General features: G+C 36.8%; 2 protein-coding genes across 2 annotated transcripts; both read right to left on the bottom strand.

The window, feature by feature from the left end:
* Positions 1-1,377: 1,377 nt before the first annotated feature.
* iapp (islet amyloid polypeptide) lies at positions 1,378-5,368 on the bottom strand. The gene is made up of 5 exons (XM_079403203.1): positions 5,220-5,368; positions 3,734-4,936; positions 3,323-3,428; positions 2,124-2,252; positions 1,378-1,716 (listed from the first exon to the last, which is right to left on the bottom strand). The coding sequence occupies exons 3-5, from the start codon at positions 3,400-3,402 to the stop codon at positions 1,542-1,544; spliced, it is 384 nt and encodes a 127-aa protein (XP_079259329.1). The 5' UTR covers positions 3,403-3,428; positions 3,734-4,936; positions 5,220-5,368; the 3' UTR covers positions 1,378-1,541.
* A 209-nt stretch (positions 5,369-5,577) lies between these two features.
* Positions 5,578-16,673, bottom strand: LOC306861522 (solute carrier organic anion transporter family member 1C1-like). The gene is made up of 18 exons (XM_079403826.1): positions 15,586-16,673; positions 15,063-15,096; positions 14,702-14,802; positions 14,372-14,513; positions 14,047-14,179; positions 13,524-13,630; positions 13,277-13,429; positions 13,073-13,171; positions 10,927-11,130; positions 10,409-10,573; positions 10,124-10,319; positions 9,807-9,972; positions 9,532-9,716; positions 9,127-9,191; positions 8,861-8,978; positions 8,629-8,764; positions 7,354-7,548; positions 5,578-6,080 (listed from the first exon to the last, which is right to left on the bottom strand). The coding sequence occupies exons 3-17, from the start codon at positions 14,762-14,764 to the stop codon at positions 7,399-7,401; spliced, it is 2,082 nt and encodes a 693-aa protein (XP_079259952.1). The 5' UTR covers positions 14,765-14,802; positions 15,063-15,096; positions 15,586-16,673; the 3' UTR covers positions 5,578-6,080; positions 7,354-7,398.
* Positions 16,674-16,994: the final 321 nt, after the last annotated feature.

Here is a 16,994-nt window from a genome sequence, read left to right as displayed (position 1 = left end):
ATTGCAGAAACGGCACAATATGAACAATATTTTCTCCAATTCTCCCGTTCCAATATATTACCAGTTTTAGTTCATAATCTGAAAATTAAGACGGTCAAAGTTTGGTTCTAGATCTTTATCTTTCATTTTGAGCTGAGATAAATTTCTGTTAAAGTGCAAGAGTCAATGAAAAAAAGTGTTTGAATGTACTCGCCACACTATATTTTAAGGTCCAATTCTCACTGTTAACAAACCATTAACTATGACTTTTGCCTCAATAAACTAATTTGCTGCTTTTTAATAGTTAGTAAGGTAGTTGTTAAGTTTAGGTATTGGGTAGGACTATAGGGATGTAAAATATGTTCATGCATATGAATATGTAATTTACTAATGTGAAGTACTCATCAACAGCCAATATGTTAGTAATTGACATGCTAATAAAGGGCAGTTGTGGCCTAATGGATAGAGAGTTGGACTTGTAACCTGATGGTCGTGGGTTTGAGTCTCACTCTCTCCACCCTCAATACCACGACTGAGGTGAGACCCTTGAGCAAGGCACCGAACCCCCAACTGCTCCCCGGGCGCCACAGCAATGGCTGCCCACTGCTCCGGGTCTATGTTCACTACTGTGTGTGTGCGTACTTGGATGGGTTAAATGCAGAGCACAAATTCCGAGTATGGGTCGCACACATCACTTCCCCTTCACCTAATAAGCAACTGGTTAATAGTGAGAATTGGTTGCTATATTAAAGTGTTCCCAGTGTCTGTTTTCTCTGCCATTTTTGCACCTCCTCAATTTTATGACTAGTACATGTGTTTTTGTATGTATTGCAGAGGTCCTTAGCAAGGACTAGTCATTGTCAGAGGTCTATAATGAACTAGTATGGTGCATAAATTCAGTGTTTTTTATGGCTATAATCGATGTATGCAACCACTTGATGTTGGTGTGCATTAACTTATCTGTGTGTTCATCAAAAAATATATAACGAGGAGGTGCTGCATCCAATCAGATGGTGTCAGGCAGGGTCTTTTCTAATGGTTGTGGGATATTTATCCATATTTGCATGGTACTTTCACTTTATAGATCAGTTTCTGTTGAGGGTTATATATTATTTATTTTCTTCTTGGTTTAAAAAGTAAGCCTTTCTTGCTACAATGCTTTTGAAATTCTTTCTATGTAAAATCTTCAATGGGTTTGTTGACCTTATTATAATAACATTGAGCAGAGAAGCGGATTTAAATCTTTCTTTTATTAAAAAAAAAAAAAATGTAAATTCTTCTTTGCTATTCATGTCATTTTTATAATACATTTTATTCATTTGCCATCATGATAACATGTTTCAAAACACTATATGTCCTTATTAAGGTTTATCCGAAACTGAAAATGCTGCAAACTGTTGTTTACACCAAAAGGCACTGGCTCTTTTATACTCTGGGAAACATAATAATAATAATAAATAAGAAAAATAAAATAAATGTTAACAAACAAACAGAATAAGTTCCATCATTATTATAAATATTACATTTATTTGACTGTATTTTCCACAGTGTTTGCATTTGAACTATAGGGGCAAATAAATGGGCGACTTCAGCAAGTCTCTCTTCCCATAAGTGTTGGCTCCTACGTCGGTCGGCGCGTAGACGGTGCCGATGGTGTTGCTGGATCGGATGAGAAAGTCTGCTAATCTCTGAGTCACGCAGGTGGCTGTGTTACACTTCCGCTTTTCCATGTGATGACTGTGGGGAAGTTCAGGAGGATATTTAAGCATTAGTCATGTGCCTCAATAAATTAAAACAACCTGAAAATAATGTTGTTCGCAATTAAGCAACATCGCAAGAGCAAGAACCGTACAAACAATTGGAAATTAACCAATTAAAATTCAAAGTCTCCATAATAATGAATAAAAAATTGCATGATAGCTCTTAACTTTTTTTGTGATTATAAGAATATAAACAGTTCTAACTAATAAATTAGGCCATGGAATACTAGCATGATGTTTCTTTTGACAATTTATAACAAAATGTTAAATTTCAATCTTTAATGTATTCCCCCCTCAAAAACTCAATTACAAATCTACTTCAATGGTAAAAATGGCGACATCTTAAACTCTGAATCATAATTGTCAATTATTTTGCACAAGTACCTGTTCACTGCAGTGAGGCCCCTTGGAGGCCGTGGCTTTGTAAAACTCAGATTGTCAGATAGATCTGTAACCAGCCATCCATCGACCTCTTGCGAGTCATCCGGCTTTTCGTTGGAGGAACGGGAGTACCTGTCGACAAAAGAGGTCACAAAGCACCATCTCATCCAGAGCTGCTTAGAAAGTGCCACTGTCCCTGTCTGTGACGATCTTCTGAAGTGGAGACGTGTTGCAAGTGGATCATTTGCGCCCGCTGGTCATATCACTTACACACTTTCAACACCTGTTACATCTTGTTACAAGGATACCAAATAATCCGCTGCCTCATATGAACCTTTTTTGTTAGGTGACCTAAATGATAAATAATACATTTTATACTGTTTTCTTAAAAAAAAAAGATAATAAAAAGACACTGATTTATTTTTTGCATGCTGTAAGTGGACTTATACAATACTATTATTATAATGTACAATATAAAATATGAATCAATATTTTCATAGGAGAAATCTGCTTTGAAAAAGTATACTTTTTGAAAAATGAAGTCTGTATAATAATAAAGGAGACATTATTAAAGGTTAGCTAGATGTTTTTACACAAATGCACACAGATCTGCAATAATTACGCACAGTATACATTCGTGTTCATAAGGCATACGATTTTGATATTAAAAGTTTTTAAAATAACAAAAAACATAAATTTAGTAAAGTTTGTCTACCTTAGACTGCATGGTAGAATGTTATCATTATGAAACGAATAAAAGAAAGCTATTTCTAGCCATTTTAATACCTAAATATTTGTTTGAACTAAATCAGTGATTTGATCACATAGTTTATATTTACTATTTGAATTCCTATAAATCTAAATATTCAGTTGTTCTTTCTCATTTAAAAGATAAAATAAAGAATTCAATAGACAATACATTTAGTTAATATGTTTGTATTTTATGCAATAATGTAATAGACGATATGTCAGGTAGCCTAAAGTGTGTCAAGCTATGATACCATCTGAATTAACTGATTCTAAATGAAAAATATTATCTAATTTGTCCAAATCAAACTACACTAGGTTACACAGATAAAGAATTCTTAGTTTTAAGGGTCAGATTAGGGACGTCCTAAAAATAGATCAGTAAGCAGATAAAAATAAATAAAAAAAACACCCTAACAAGGAACATTTTTACTTTTTACAATGAGTTGACTTGCCTGTTGTAAGGAACTGTGGCAACACATTGCAGAATCACAAGGAAGATCAGGATCTGTGAGGGCAGTTTCAGATGATACATGGCAGAAAGGAATACTTGTGTTTGTTCTTGTGCAAAAGAAAAGAAAAAAAAAGAGCATGAGCATTAGCATTGTGTGGATATTTCGATAACATTTTTGGAGTTTTGCACCGCCACATCCTCATCAGTAAAGCTTTTTAACTCATATTACAGTGGACAAAATGTAGTGTTATTTTACATTTGCCAACATTTAGCATCATTCATATTATTAAAACGTTATTATTATTATTTTTTAACTTTTAAAACTATAAACAAACTCTTATAAAATAATGCTGAGCCTAATGATAATCCAAAAAATGTTCAGATATTTTATTGAAAAGATAAAAGTACTCACTTCCCGCGGTTTCAAACCAGTGGACAGCAGCTCCTGAAGGTACCGGCGTTGCCTCTGTTTTTCACACAAACACTCACACACTCACTCCATCCTCTCTGTTATAGGCTTCTACCCTCAACCACTTGTGACATCATCGCACTCCTCCAAATATAGCCCTCCATTTCCAGTAGAGGGGTTAGCTTGAAGATTTCAAACTCACGGCGAGGGTCAGAAGCGGCATTGTGACGTTTGTCGTGGACATCATTATCGATTGCCTTTACGTCACTTTGTCATAAAGGCAAAAGCCTTCCTACAATGAGGGGGGGGGGGGGGGGGGGGGGGGTACTTTCTACATTTATGAGCACTCGTTATTTTAAGTCAGAGAACAAAAAGAAGTTTCATCCAGAAGCCACCAACATCCACAGGGACTGAAATGTATCGCACATGAAGTCATTCTGTGTTGTAACAGAATGGAAAAGGTGGAAAATTCAAAAATGTACACAGAAATTAAAATTCTTGAACTTTTCTCTTGGAGATGGAGCTTTTTGAAGCTTGAAAGCCTCCATTCAGTTTCACAGAAGGAAGAAGGATGGGTTTAGAATGACATGAATTGTTTTGTTGTTGTTGTTGAAAATTAGTCAAGTTTTCTATAGCAACTTTAAATCATAGTACAATTACTCTTATACAAATACTGCAGTTAGTCTACAGTATAGGTGCAATGCAAAAACTATAGCAAACACAACACCCACTATTGTCTAAAGTCATGATGCTCAGGACTGCAGGACTGTAAAAAGTAGACTAAGTATTTTTTCAGAAGCATATTTTAGGGAAAAAAAAAAGGTTACACTATTTAAACAAGGTTTAATACTGAGCGAGTATGTGATTTATGTGATTTTTCTACGTAAAAAGCAGATATTTCTGGGCATGCATAATCATCTATGTAGCTTATGTCATTCCCAGAGGGCCGATGCTGGCTTTCCTGATGCCACATATAATGTTTTATATGGGCAACATGGGCAAGATTTCCCCTATTTAGCATATGTTATGCTCTGTTAGGCATTTTTCTGCATTGTACAGTTAAAATATCCCACATGCTTTTCCACATTTAACCACACATTACCAGAAACAAGCTGTTGAACAATATTCTGTCAGCATGAGCATGTGGAGCTCACTGGGAAATTATCAGCATCATAAGTGTGGGTGGCAGCTGTATCGTACCTGTACCTGTACCTGTCAGAGGGGGGGGGCACATTAAGGAATAAGTTATTTTTTTTGTCTTGAAAATGGTCTAAAAGTGTTTCAATTGGACAGAGCATTTTATGAATTTGGGACTAAAGTACACAATGGATTATTACCTGCAAGACAAGTAAATTCAACTATTATTATTTAACATATGTTTTATTAAGTTTTACAGAACACTAATAAAATAAATCATAATAAATCATCAGCCATTTCTAAAGTATCAACTTTAACTGAGTCACATTATAGCATCAATGGTGTGACTCACTGGTATAAGTGCTCATCTAATGGGTGAACCTCGGCCCTCATTTCTCACTGGAGCTCTACACATCACTACTCATCCATTTCAAAGCTGCCATTGATGATACCAGCGGAAGAGCTTTGAATCTCAAAGTGCCTCTCAATCTGAGTTATGATGCTTTTGGTGCAACTCCTTGTCAGCAATTTATAGAAATAATAGAAGGCAAAAACACCAATAAAGATCTTTCTATTCACAAGGACAGAAGATAGATTAGAGTTTTTGATCACACTTTATTTTAAGGTGCAATTCAACAAATCATTAACTACGACTTTCGCCTCAATAAACTCCTAATTTGCTGCTTATTAATAGTTAGTACGGTAGTTTAGGTATTGTTGTGCTTTATTAGTACAAATAAACAGCCAATATGTCAATAAAATACATGCTAATAAGCAACTAGTTAATTGTGAGAATTGGTCCCTATACTAAAGTGTTTACAAGAAATAGTCTGGAACTTGAGCTTCCATTCTTATATAAATACGGTTTCTTAAGCAGCAAATCAGAATATTAGAGTGATTTCTTGACACTGAAGACTGGAGTAAGGGTAAATTACCCCATGTAGACACATTTGAGTGTCTGCTTTTAAGGTTTGTTTGATAAAATGCAAACCATGAGTATGACTGAAATGTCACAACAGTTTGTTTCAATACAGAAATAGTATATTGCAAGTAGACACATTTTGAATGACTATTTACAGCAGGGGTACTCAACTCTGGCCCTCGAGGTCATCCCTGAACACCTTGATTAGCTGGTTCAGGTGTGTTTGAAGCTGAAATCTGCAGTATGGTAGCTCTCCAGGAACAGGGTTGGAGAGCACTGCCTTATATATTACTATAAATTTAAATGCACACAGTAAAAAATGAACTTTAGACAGACATGATATATAACAACAACGACAATTATATAACATGAATGACACATTAACAGCATTTAACAAACTACAAACAAACAAAAATGCACAATGCCACAACAAATCTGATTACATAGTGCAATATGTAGACGGCTGCATGTACACCAGTGGCTTGTGTGTGTGCGTTCACATGCACAATTCACCCCCTGGCAAAATAATAAACTTGCTGTTAACATTTTATAAATTTATGGCAAATAAATCAATGTCCTATGAATAATTGCCAGAGGTTTGCAGCCTTTCATCTGTAGTTAAATTGCTTGAAATGTGGTGAAAACTATACATGCAGAATTCATAGTGGAACCACCTGTTGTATGAAGTCCATATGGGACACAGTGATGGAAAGAGAGAGAGAGAGAGAGAGAGAGAGATGCAAGGCAAAAAATAAATAAAAAGTCAGTATTTTTGAGTGATTTGTCCACAAAAGTTTTCTGTTTCTCCCAGAAACTTTGCATTCTCTTGGAGAATTCGTTTATAGAATTGCACTGTTGATAGCTCACAAGAGGGATTTGCCAGAACACTATATTTTTTCCCACTCGCAGTGCTCCTCTGTGTGACAGTTAAATCCAAAGTGTTTATCAACTTTGACCCTAGTCTATCTGCTCAGTGAAATGTTACCTAAAAAGCTAATAGGGCCTTGGCCTCTCTGCTAATGAAAAATGGGTACTTGTAATGATGAACAAATCCTCTTCATTACCTCAACAACTCTCACCGATGAGTCAGTCAAGGTCATATCTGTCATTTTCAATCAGGAATAGACACAGGGACTGAATATAGCATTTCTAGACTGTCCTAAATACCTGTGGTAATGACTGAGAGCTTTATTGTTGTGTTAGGAGTGGCTGTTATACATACACATGACAAAAATGGCCTCCAGCTATAATGAAACTCAATAAAGGCATGATTCAGCTCAAAGTGAAAATCCTGTCAACATTTCCTCACCTTCATGTTGTTTCTAAACATGCAGCCTATGTATTTATTTTTACAGAACACGTTCAAGAGGAGTTTCAAATCACATGTTTAGGCTTTGGGCTGGTAATTAAAGAAGCAGGCATTAAGCAATTAATAAGGCATATAAAGCTTGTTAGATAACTTGGAATATGTATGTGTTTTTCCCCCTCAGGGGTTAAATTCTTCTTCTTCTTATTATTATTATTAATGTGTCACGGATCACCCCAGCACTACTTAAGCACACACCTCACTCCAGTCAGTTGTCTGATCTCATTTACACGAAGTGGACTCTCATTGGTCTTCGCTGATACATGTGAGACTACTTGCTTCCTGTTTCTCTCCATCGTCTGTCTCCCTGTCTCGGTCATCGACTCTCCTCTCCTCTCCTCTCCATGCACTGTAATCTTGGGGTGTGTGCAACTTCCAGTCATCCACGAGTTCCTGGCAAGACAATACAAACTTTGATATCATTTCTGCATCTTAGTATCTAAGTCTCTACTCACCTTCATCTGCTACTTGGACCCTAATGAATCAATAAAGACTTTGCATTGTTTGATAACCCTCTGTTTCCAGTCTACTTCCGTAACATAATGATGACAAATGTTAATTGCCTGAAGATTTGTCAGTTATATTCTTACACAATTTACATCTGAAGCATCAATAAGTTTTAGTATCATATCACTAATCAGGTGTTTCAAAGACTCCATTGCATTCCTACAGAATCACTAAACTGCATAATTCACCATACATCACACCTACAATTTATCAATAACCACGCCAATATATTTTATCAATATGTGAGGTACTGTTTGCAAATTACTATTTGTAAATTTATATAATTCATTAGAACTTACGATTGTACAGTTTGTTTGGCCTTTTTATACTGTTGGACAAAACGGTATATGTTTCACAGAACTAATTTTTGTAAAAAATGTTGATGTCAGTTTCCATGCTATAGCATACAAGGAATTGTATGAGAACTGCAAAAATCCAAATTCTAAGTACAAAGTTAAAAACACCACCACCACACACAAAGTATCAACCAAGCTGGCTTTTGATCATTATTTGATTCATAATGCATCACCAGTGAAGCAACTGATCACACTAATACATTATAAAATCTATTTTTTTTTATTATGAATATTAATCAATGTAACACAGTAATGACATGGGTAACCAAGTGAGAACTATAAATTTAAAGTTACATTTACTGTATGTATTGGTGTGAAATCACCATGTGCACATTTGGACAGTCCCTTCTCAGTTTTTTTTTTTTTTACACAACCAGGCATTTATTACAATAATATTTATTTTTATAAATTCATAAAATGTTTTATATATATATATATATATATATATAACTGCAAATGTCATAGAAAATGGTACACCAGATGAATGGCACAAAGTATATTCAGGTTCCTGGCCAGACATAAAATTGTCACCATATTCTGAAAATAACCCAGGAACAAACAATGTCGCAGAACATTATTTTAGAGTTTTTTCTTGTCCTGGGTCACATACCATAGGGTGTTGGAGTTCTTTGTCCTTGGATATTTGCTTATCGTTTTGTACTTTCCTCTTAATCTGTGTGGTGAAAATCCATAACAGGGTGTAGCTAATTGTCCAAAGAGAGCTGACCAGTCCCAGAAATAGGTGCCTGATGGGGGTCAAATTACTGTTTATTATCCATTAATTAGGGTTTCTGTGCATTCAAATTAGAGCTACATAGAACAGTCCTGCCAGATCTGCTCACCTGAAAGTTTCAATGTCATATATTCTGCATGCACCACTTGCACCGCATTTCTTCTGGCCCCATTTCAGACAGGTCGAGTCAATAAGAGCACCAAAGCAAATAGGAGCAGGAATACCACCTTTAAAAGAGGGAAATCACATTAAAAACAATGATGTGGCTTAATGTTTGTCTTAGACAAGAAAAATATAAACATCTGTGAAATAATTTTTACTTTTTATTCATAAAAACAATACTTTGCACTATTAGAAATTCTTACCAAAACTTACCAAAAACTCTTAAAACGAACAGAAATACACCCACTGAGAGAGACTTCAGGGCAGGGTCCACAATCCTGCAAGAACATATTTCATACAACATTAAAAAAAAATCCATATAATTCCCAAATGTATTTATTTATTTTTTTACATAAAATAATCTCATAACCCATTTCAAACCTTCAAATTGTGTATGAGGTTTCTGGCTTCAATGTATTGTGAATAGGGTTGCCAACCATAACTCTTACGATGAAGCAACCCGACTCATGGCTTGTTTTTTTTGTTTTTTGTTTGTTTAGACATTAAAGGTTGTACAATATGTGCAACTGAATCAAATACAATAAATGCAACTGAGTATATGGTACAATCATATGGAGCAACTTAATGGAAATAATATGGAAACAATTGAAACAGAACCTCAATGAGATGAGGAAGAAGGGAACAGTGCCCAGACAGTACACAAAGAAGGTGAAAGACTGCAGTGCCAGATAGATGTAGAACATTTTATTGCAACTGCTCTCTCGTGAACACTGTCCAAGCACTGCAGAGGAGTTCCCAGAAGTCAGTCCCCAGCTCTGGATACATGTACAGCCATAGAATGTCTGACAAACACGTTTAAGTAAGTAAGTAAATAAATAAATAAGAACATGTGTCAAAGAATCTGTGGCCAAGAGTTAAAAGTAGTTGTTCACCATATTTTGCCCTGCCCCACGAGTGGAACTGCAGCCCGCATGACACGGAGAGATGTAGGTCACTCCGTTCTGTCCACACACTGGATCCCATTGGAAGTCAGGACACCCACAGTCAGCATTGCATGAAGTGAGTAAACCACTGCTTATATTTTGAACTTCAATAGATCTGCCACATAAACAATTTATTTTATTATACTACATATTCCTGTGGCCCTAAGTAGGACAAGGGATTTGGAAAATGGACAGATTGAATGGACATAAAGTGTATTTTTTTCATGAAGAAATAAGATTTATACGACGAGTATAGTTAGAAATACCCTTGATAGGGCACTGTGACTCCAGCGACATCTATGTTTTCACAGCTGAGAGCAAAGTAAGGTATGATGCAAACCAATGCGGTTACAGAGGAGAAGAACAGCAGTCTTGCAGATCCCAGCAGACTCATTTTAAACCTCTTCATGATCCAACCACTCAGGAACATTCCCAGAGCCACTGCCGGAATAGATGTTACTCCTGTACATATAAGCACAGCTAGTTTAAATAGCAAGCAAAAATAAAATATAATAATAATAAAATAAAAATAAAAGCATGGCAGCTGTTACCTATGAGAAAATTGGTCTTAGATGTGCTTTGTCCAAACTGCTGCTCTAAATACTTTGGCGTGTATGTTATGAGAACGGTAAAGCCATTGAATGCCAATACACTGCAAACCAGGTGCAGGAGAAAGATCCCATTGGTGAGAAGACACTTTAGAGATGAGCCAAAATCTAGAAAACAAGCATCATTGTCATTTTTAAACAAACATAACACTTTATAATAATAATAATAATAATAATACCAATCTTCTTTAATTTTATGAACTGTTTTGATCTGCGATATACAAAATATGAACTGATGGAGAATCTCTTGACCACTTTTGGAATATACAACTATATAATCATTACATATTAATGTAATGTAAAAGAGAACTGTAAAACTCCAAAATGTCACAAAATCCATAAGTGTATCAAAGTAGTCCATACAACTCCTGCAATATACAAATCACTTAATTAGACCTAAATTCAAAATTTTAAATGTATTATCTAACCCTTGTGGTCAGTGTATGGTTGACATACTGTACCTTTGGCTAGCTCTGTAATGCCGAGTGTATGTTTGTGTTGGTTTGAGGGGTGGCCTAGTTTAGAGATTTGGGGGTTTTCAGGTAGAGCTCTTGGCAGGAACCAGAGAGGCAAAGCAGCAAGAAGAGTCAACAGCCCAGAAACCACATAACCCAACCACCAGGCCCCAACCCAGCGAGAGTCCTGAGGGGTGATGGTCACACTCTCTGATAATGAGAAGAAAATAGTCAAATAAACAATATATCTGTTATATATTACACCACTTCATTTCACTCTTCTCCCACTTTCCCCAAACTACAGATCACTCACACCTCTATTCAATCACTCCTGCTATCAAGTAGAACATGTATATTCACCACAGTTAGAATCAGATCTCTGATCAAAGAACACATGAACCTCTCTGCTCTTAGTTGAGTTACTTAGCTCCTGTTCATCTCAGTCTCCCTTCTTATAAAGAGACTTTGGACCAAATTTACTAAACAGGGCAAATTAGCGTTAGAGTGCAATTCCATAAAAGTGCTGATGGGAGTGGAAAGTTCTGCTGGTGATTTGCTGACAATGCGCACATTAAAGGACACAGACGTAGCCAGATCATTTCCATAATGACCAGCGCAATCTACCAAGAGCAGTGCAAATTACCGCCTGTTTTAAGACATGATTTTTTTTAGCTGTTAGTAAATCTGGCCTTCATCTTTATCTGTTGTCTGTATGTGTGGCTCTCTGTGTTGCAATATACCAAGTGCAGCATAAATAAAGAAAAATATAAAAATAAAGAAGAAATAAAGAAGCCGGAGTATGGAACCGGAGGCCAAAAAATGATGGGTTGCAGGAAGGTTTGATAGACCTGGCATTGTGTGACTCCTAGTTGAGGGTTCCAAGTCATCTTTTATTTCCTGAAGCAAATTAAAAATAACATGGCTTGGCAAATGATATGTTCGGATAATGTGTTCTTCAGGCATTCCAAATAAATGAATATGTGTGGAAAAAATCCTCTCCCTTCTACCACACACTCTCTGTTCTCTGCGGTGCCTCCTACTAGCAACAATAATTGCAGCCATTTCATGTTCAGAATACTTTAAGACATGCTTTTTTGAGTGTTAAATAATGGCACAAATACCAGTAATTTGACGTGCGCAAACGTTAGTAAAACGCGTTGCATGATTAATTTGAATACTCTCCTCCCATAAATTTTGCATATGAAAGGGAAACTCCTACAAATGCATTCTGTCAAAATGGCAAAAGACGTTTGCACTGGCGCAAGCTGTTAGTAAAACTGACCCATAATGTCCTGATCTTTGTCCTGACCATCTCTTTCTCTGAGACCAACCATCTTTCGTTCTGTCAGTGAGGGGCTATTCTTTCTGGTAACAGGAGGTTCCATTAAACTTTTCGTTTCGGCCACAAGGACCAAAGCTGAATCCTCCTTCACTACTCTACCAGCTCCTCCATGACATTTTCATCCATCAGCTCCTCAAGGGTCCCTCTTTTCATTGGCTCTCTTTGGATCACTCTTCCCTCTGGTTTCACTTGGTTCCCTCTTCGTACTGGTTCTATCCTGGTACTGGTATTCCTAATCCCACCAGCTCCATGGCCTCATGTGCTGGACTTTCCTAATTCGTTTTCTGCTGACTCACCAGAGAATCCTGTTTTCCCAGAACTACCAGAGCAGTCTCCTGTTCAAGTCTTCTCTTTCATTGCCCACTTTGCCAAATTCCCTGAGTCTTCCAAGTCTGATGGCCTATCCTGGTTTGCTTGCTCCACTGGGTTTTCCTAAGCCACCTGCACCGCTGGCTCCCCCAAGTCCTCTGGTTCCATCAGATCTCCCTAGGCCTCTTGCTCCCCATGGCCTTCTGCTCCACCATGGTGGTCTCCTGTTCCACTGTGGTGGTCCCCTGCTCCACCGGGGCAAAACAGTGTGGTCCTCTGCTCCAGGGCCAACTGACCCTCCGATTCTACCATGGTCCATTACTAAATTCATACACCATGGTATTTACATGGCACTCCAAGGTACTATAAAGTGGAAGTACTTCCATGGTACATGTCAATCAAGGAAGTCAATATTGTAGTTATTTTTGATACTTTATGTGAGTGACCGCTGAGGTGGATGTATACCAATTTTAATTTGGCACTATACAAATTTTAACTCACCTTGATTTACTAAGCCAATGTCCACATAGAGACTAGCGCAAAGAGATCCAAGCGAGTAACCGAAAATTGGCCCAATCACTCCGAGTGTGTGCAGACAACCTAAAGAAAAGAACATGATAACAACATGAACTAAATCACATGAGGGACATGGATAGTTTTGATTTGAGATAAAAATAATAATAATAATAATAATAATTTTCTCACCAAGGTAAAAAGCTGAGTTTTCTGGGCGTGCATAATCATCTATGAATGACATTCCCAGAGGGCCGATGCCTGCCTCCCCAATGCCACGCAAAATGTTTCCAAACAGTACAATCAACCACATGGGTGAGCTTTCCGCTTCCCCTTTTAGACATCCTGTACAACCCATATAGTGTGCCCTGTTAAGTATTTTACTGCATTTTACAATGAAAATATCCCACATGCTTCCTCATATATCACCACATATTACCGGAAACAAGCTGTTGAACAGCTTTCTGGTTGTCAGATGAGCATGTGGAGCTCACTGTGAAATTATCAGCATCGTCAGTGTGGGCGGCAGCTGTATCGTACTTGTATCTGTCAGAAAAACAGACCGAAATAAATACAAAATTACATATTATCTATACTCATTGCATAAAAAGAGCAACTTTTATTGAATACAATGGCTTAAATACATCTCTTTTATGATGGACATATTTTAAGTGTCTGAATTAAAGGTAATGTGGGTGGCATATAGTCAAAATGCCAGGGTGATAGAACTGTCATGAGGGTCTACAGCATCTACAGATGACATTAATTTTTTTAAATCATTAAGCATGAACTTTTCTTGCAAATGTATTAAAAGTTTTTCAAAACCATGTGATAGTTTTGTAAAACGTCTATACAAAGAGAACATTTCTAAAGATTTGCACATGTGTTTTAAGTTAAATAGGATCTTTCCTATTCTTCATTGTGGTCACTCAGTTTGTCATTGACTGATAAATGTTAATCACCTGCTCATGATAAAGTGAGGTAAAGCCATTAATAGTGTCCCTACACCCATCAACACGACCCCTGTTCCAATGATCTTGGGCCTGTGAAACTTGGCGCCAAAGTAGCTAACAGCAGTAATGACCAACAGATTACCTGCAAGCAAATGTTACGTTATAAATTATATGTTGTTATACAGCATACCATCAATCAACTATCCCATTTTCAAAGTATGAACAGCCTTTCCGTCACATTTCAGCATCAATGGTGTGACTCACTGGTATAAGTGCTCTTATGGCTGAACCCCATCCCTCATTTCTCACTGGAGCTCAACACATCACTACTCACCCATTTCAAAGCTACCATCGATGATGCCAACAGTAGAGCTTGGGATCTCAAACCGCCTCTCAATCTGAGTGATGGTACTTTTGGTGTAAGCCCCCGTCAGGGATTTTGTGAAATAACAGAAGGCAAGTAAACCAATAAAGATCTTTGCAGACACAAGGGCAGAAGAGAGATTAAGTAAGTATTGTATAGTCTTGTTGTTGCTGTTACATCAGAATTTATCAGAAATATTTCACTATAGCCATTATTTTTCCCCTTTAAGAGAAATTATCAGTTAATAGTGGTTCAGTTAAATGTAGATTGTGGCATATTGTCAAAGACAATGTCTCTTGCCTTCAGAGTTGGAGAACAGCATTTAGTTTGAGGTGTTTTCTGATTGCAGCCATAATACTCCATTGGTCTGGGCTCAATGAACCTGTCTGGGTTGCCAACCACTGTCATGATGAACAATGGGCCAGGAAAGAGGTGCAAAATCATGAAATCATGAACAATTTTGTTACTGTGTTGAACTGCCTTAGTGTCTAATATAATATGTGGGTCCTGAATCAAATTTTTTATCTCTCTCGACATATATATATATCAATATACCAATGTATGCTATTCACTTCAGAGTTGATCCAAAGCAAAAAATACATTGTGATCAAATGCAAACAAATATTAAAATATCATTACTTAACAATATTAAAACACTTACATGTCCAGAGGTGCCTTCACGAAGAGAGGAGGCACTAAAATGCAGAAATTTTCCCAAATGAGCGATCTCTAAATGTGTCTTTTATATTTATGTTTATATTTATTCATTAACTAGCACTGAGTAATCCTTTAGCCCTATAGATCAACCAGTACAGTACAGATTGTAATGTTCCCATTTGCTACAAGTGTTTAAATGGCAAAACGCATAAAACTCTAGACATTTTTAAAACCGAGACAATTAAATAAGATGAGTCATTAAGAGCTTTTGGATGGACACTCAACAATAAACGTGGAACACACAACTATAATACACTATCCATTCACCACACTCACTTATTTTAGTTTATTTTCTCATTTCTAATTTGCACATACTTGACATGTACATGTTTTTGCTGCTTTGTGCATTGCCTATTTGGTTATTTGTTGTTATTCTTTTATTATCTGTGTCATGTGCTGTTGCTGTCTTTCTGTTGCACTGTGGAGCTTCTGTCACTACAACAAATTCCTTGTATGTGTAAACATACTTGGCCAATAAAGCTCATTCTCTTCTCTTCTCTTCTCTTCTCTTCTCTTCTCTTCTCTTCTCTTCTCTTCTCTTCTCTTCTCTTCTCTTCTCTTCTCTTCTCTTCTCTTCTCTTCTCTTCTCTTCTCTTAACAAACACCAACAAACAAGAACACAGAGTGACACCAGCTTGCACATTTCTACTTATTTATGGTGCAATATGTACTGTATGCTGGCATTCTCTCTGTTTTTAGTAGTTATGTGTGTGCATTCACATGTGCATTTTTAGCCTTAAAAACTTAGGGTAAACTTGCTTAATATGTGGTAAATGTTGGCAAAGAAATCACTTTCTTACAAATAACTGCTACAGGTTTGCAACGTTTCACTTGTGAACTAGCAGCAAACCTTTAGCATTAATGGACAGTTTGCTGAAACTGGCAGACCTGACCATTTTTTATCTCTACTGACAACCCTTTTACACTTTAACTTATGTAAGCACACTTCATTCATTTGTGACCTCACTGTAGTTAAACATTGGCCATTTTTTAAATAAATGATTTGCCCTGTTTTCCATACATTTACTTCATAAACGTGTTTCAGTTTATGTAATAAAAGTCTTAAATGGGAAATAGACTGTAAAGAATATCCCTGTTTCAAACGTTTTAAAAATATAAAAGGACTACAGAGGAACAACATTGTTGGAATCACTTTCAGAGTGATGTTTATTACAAAAAAAAGAAGAAAAATATGTCACGGATCTGTCATCTCTCCACCAGTCACGATGCACTCACGCACCTGTTTTCACCAAGCCACTGATTGAGCACACCTGCACGTCTTCTGTTCATTCATTAGCCAAGCCTTAAAAACACACACCTCACAGCACTCCAGGGTCCGGTCTCGTTACAACCGTACAACGTTACTACCTACAACGTGAATCGTTCCTACGAAGAGGACTACTATAACAATCATATCTCTATGCTCGATACTTACCGTCTTGTCTACTTACCTGCTGTGTTTCATCCCAAGTGTGTCTTCCAGCGATCCCAAGTCTGACAGCTCCCGAGTCTCTTCCTGGTCCCCTGTGTCAGTGAGGTGTGTGGTTACTCCTGTTCTGTGTCTCCTGTTTCGAAGAGGATTTCCAAGTTACCATTCCTCCTGAACACCGAAGAATCTACGAATCATCGCTTATCTGTTTCATTGCTTAACCTCAAGTCTGTCAATAAAACCCGTTCACATCTCGTCACGCTGTCTGAGTCCCTATTCTGTAACAAAATAAAGGTTTTGTTCAAAAACAATTTAATTATTACAACTTTGACTAAAATGTAAAAGTGAAAATAGAAAATCTAAAAAGAAAATGTAATTCAAAACAAAAACTATATATGAATAATATTAAAATAGTATAGGAATAATAGTATAATAACACAACTAAAG

The sequence above is a fragment of the Barbus barbus genome, assembly GCF_936440315.1.
Source record: "Barbus barbus genome assembly, chromosome: 42".
Lineage (NCBI taxonomy): Eukaryota > Metazoa > Chordata > Actinopteri > Cypriniformes > Cyprinidae > Barbus > Barbus barbus.
This window is presented reverse-complemented; position numbering and strand designations above follow the sequence as displayed.

Coding starts and splice junctions, on each gene's coding strand:
- iapp (XM_079403203.1), bottom strand. CDS start 3,402: ATGTATCATCTGAAACTGCCCTCACAGATCCTGATCTTCCTTGTGATT. Junction 2,253..3,322: donor GCCACAGTTCCTTACAACAG/GCAAGTCAACTC, acceptor TTTTGTCGACAG/GTACTCCCGTTCCTCCAACG. Junction 1,717..2,123: donor GGCCTCACTGCAGTGAACAG/GTACTTGTGCAA, acceptor ACTTCCCCACAG/TCATCACATGGAAAAGCGGA.
- LOC306861522 (XM_079403826.1), bottom strand. CDS start 14,764: ATGGAGTATTATGGCTGCAATCAGAAAACACCTCAAACTAAATGCTGT. Junction 10,320..10,408: donor TAAGACCAATTTTCTCATAG/GTAACAGCTGCC, acceptor TTATATGTACAG/GAGTAACATCTATTCCGGCA. Junction 8,979..9,126: donor GTTCGTTTTAAGAGTTTTTG/GTAAGTTTTGGT, acceptor CCTCTTTTAAAG/GTGGTATTCCTGCTCCTATT.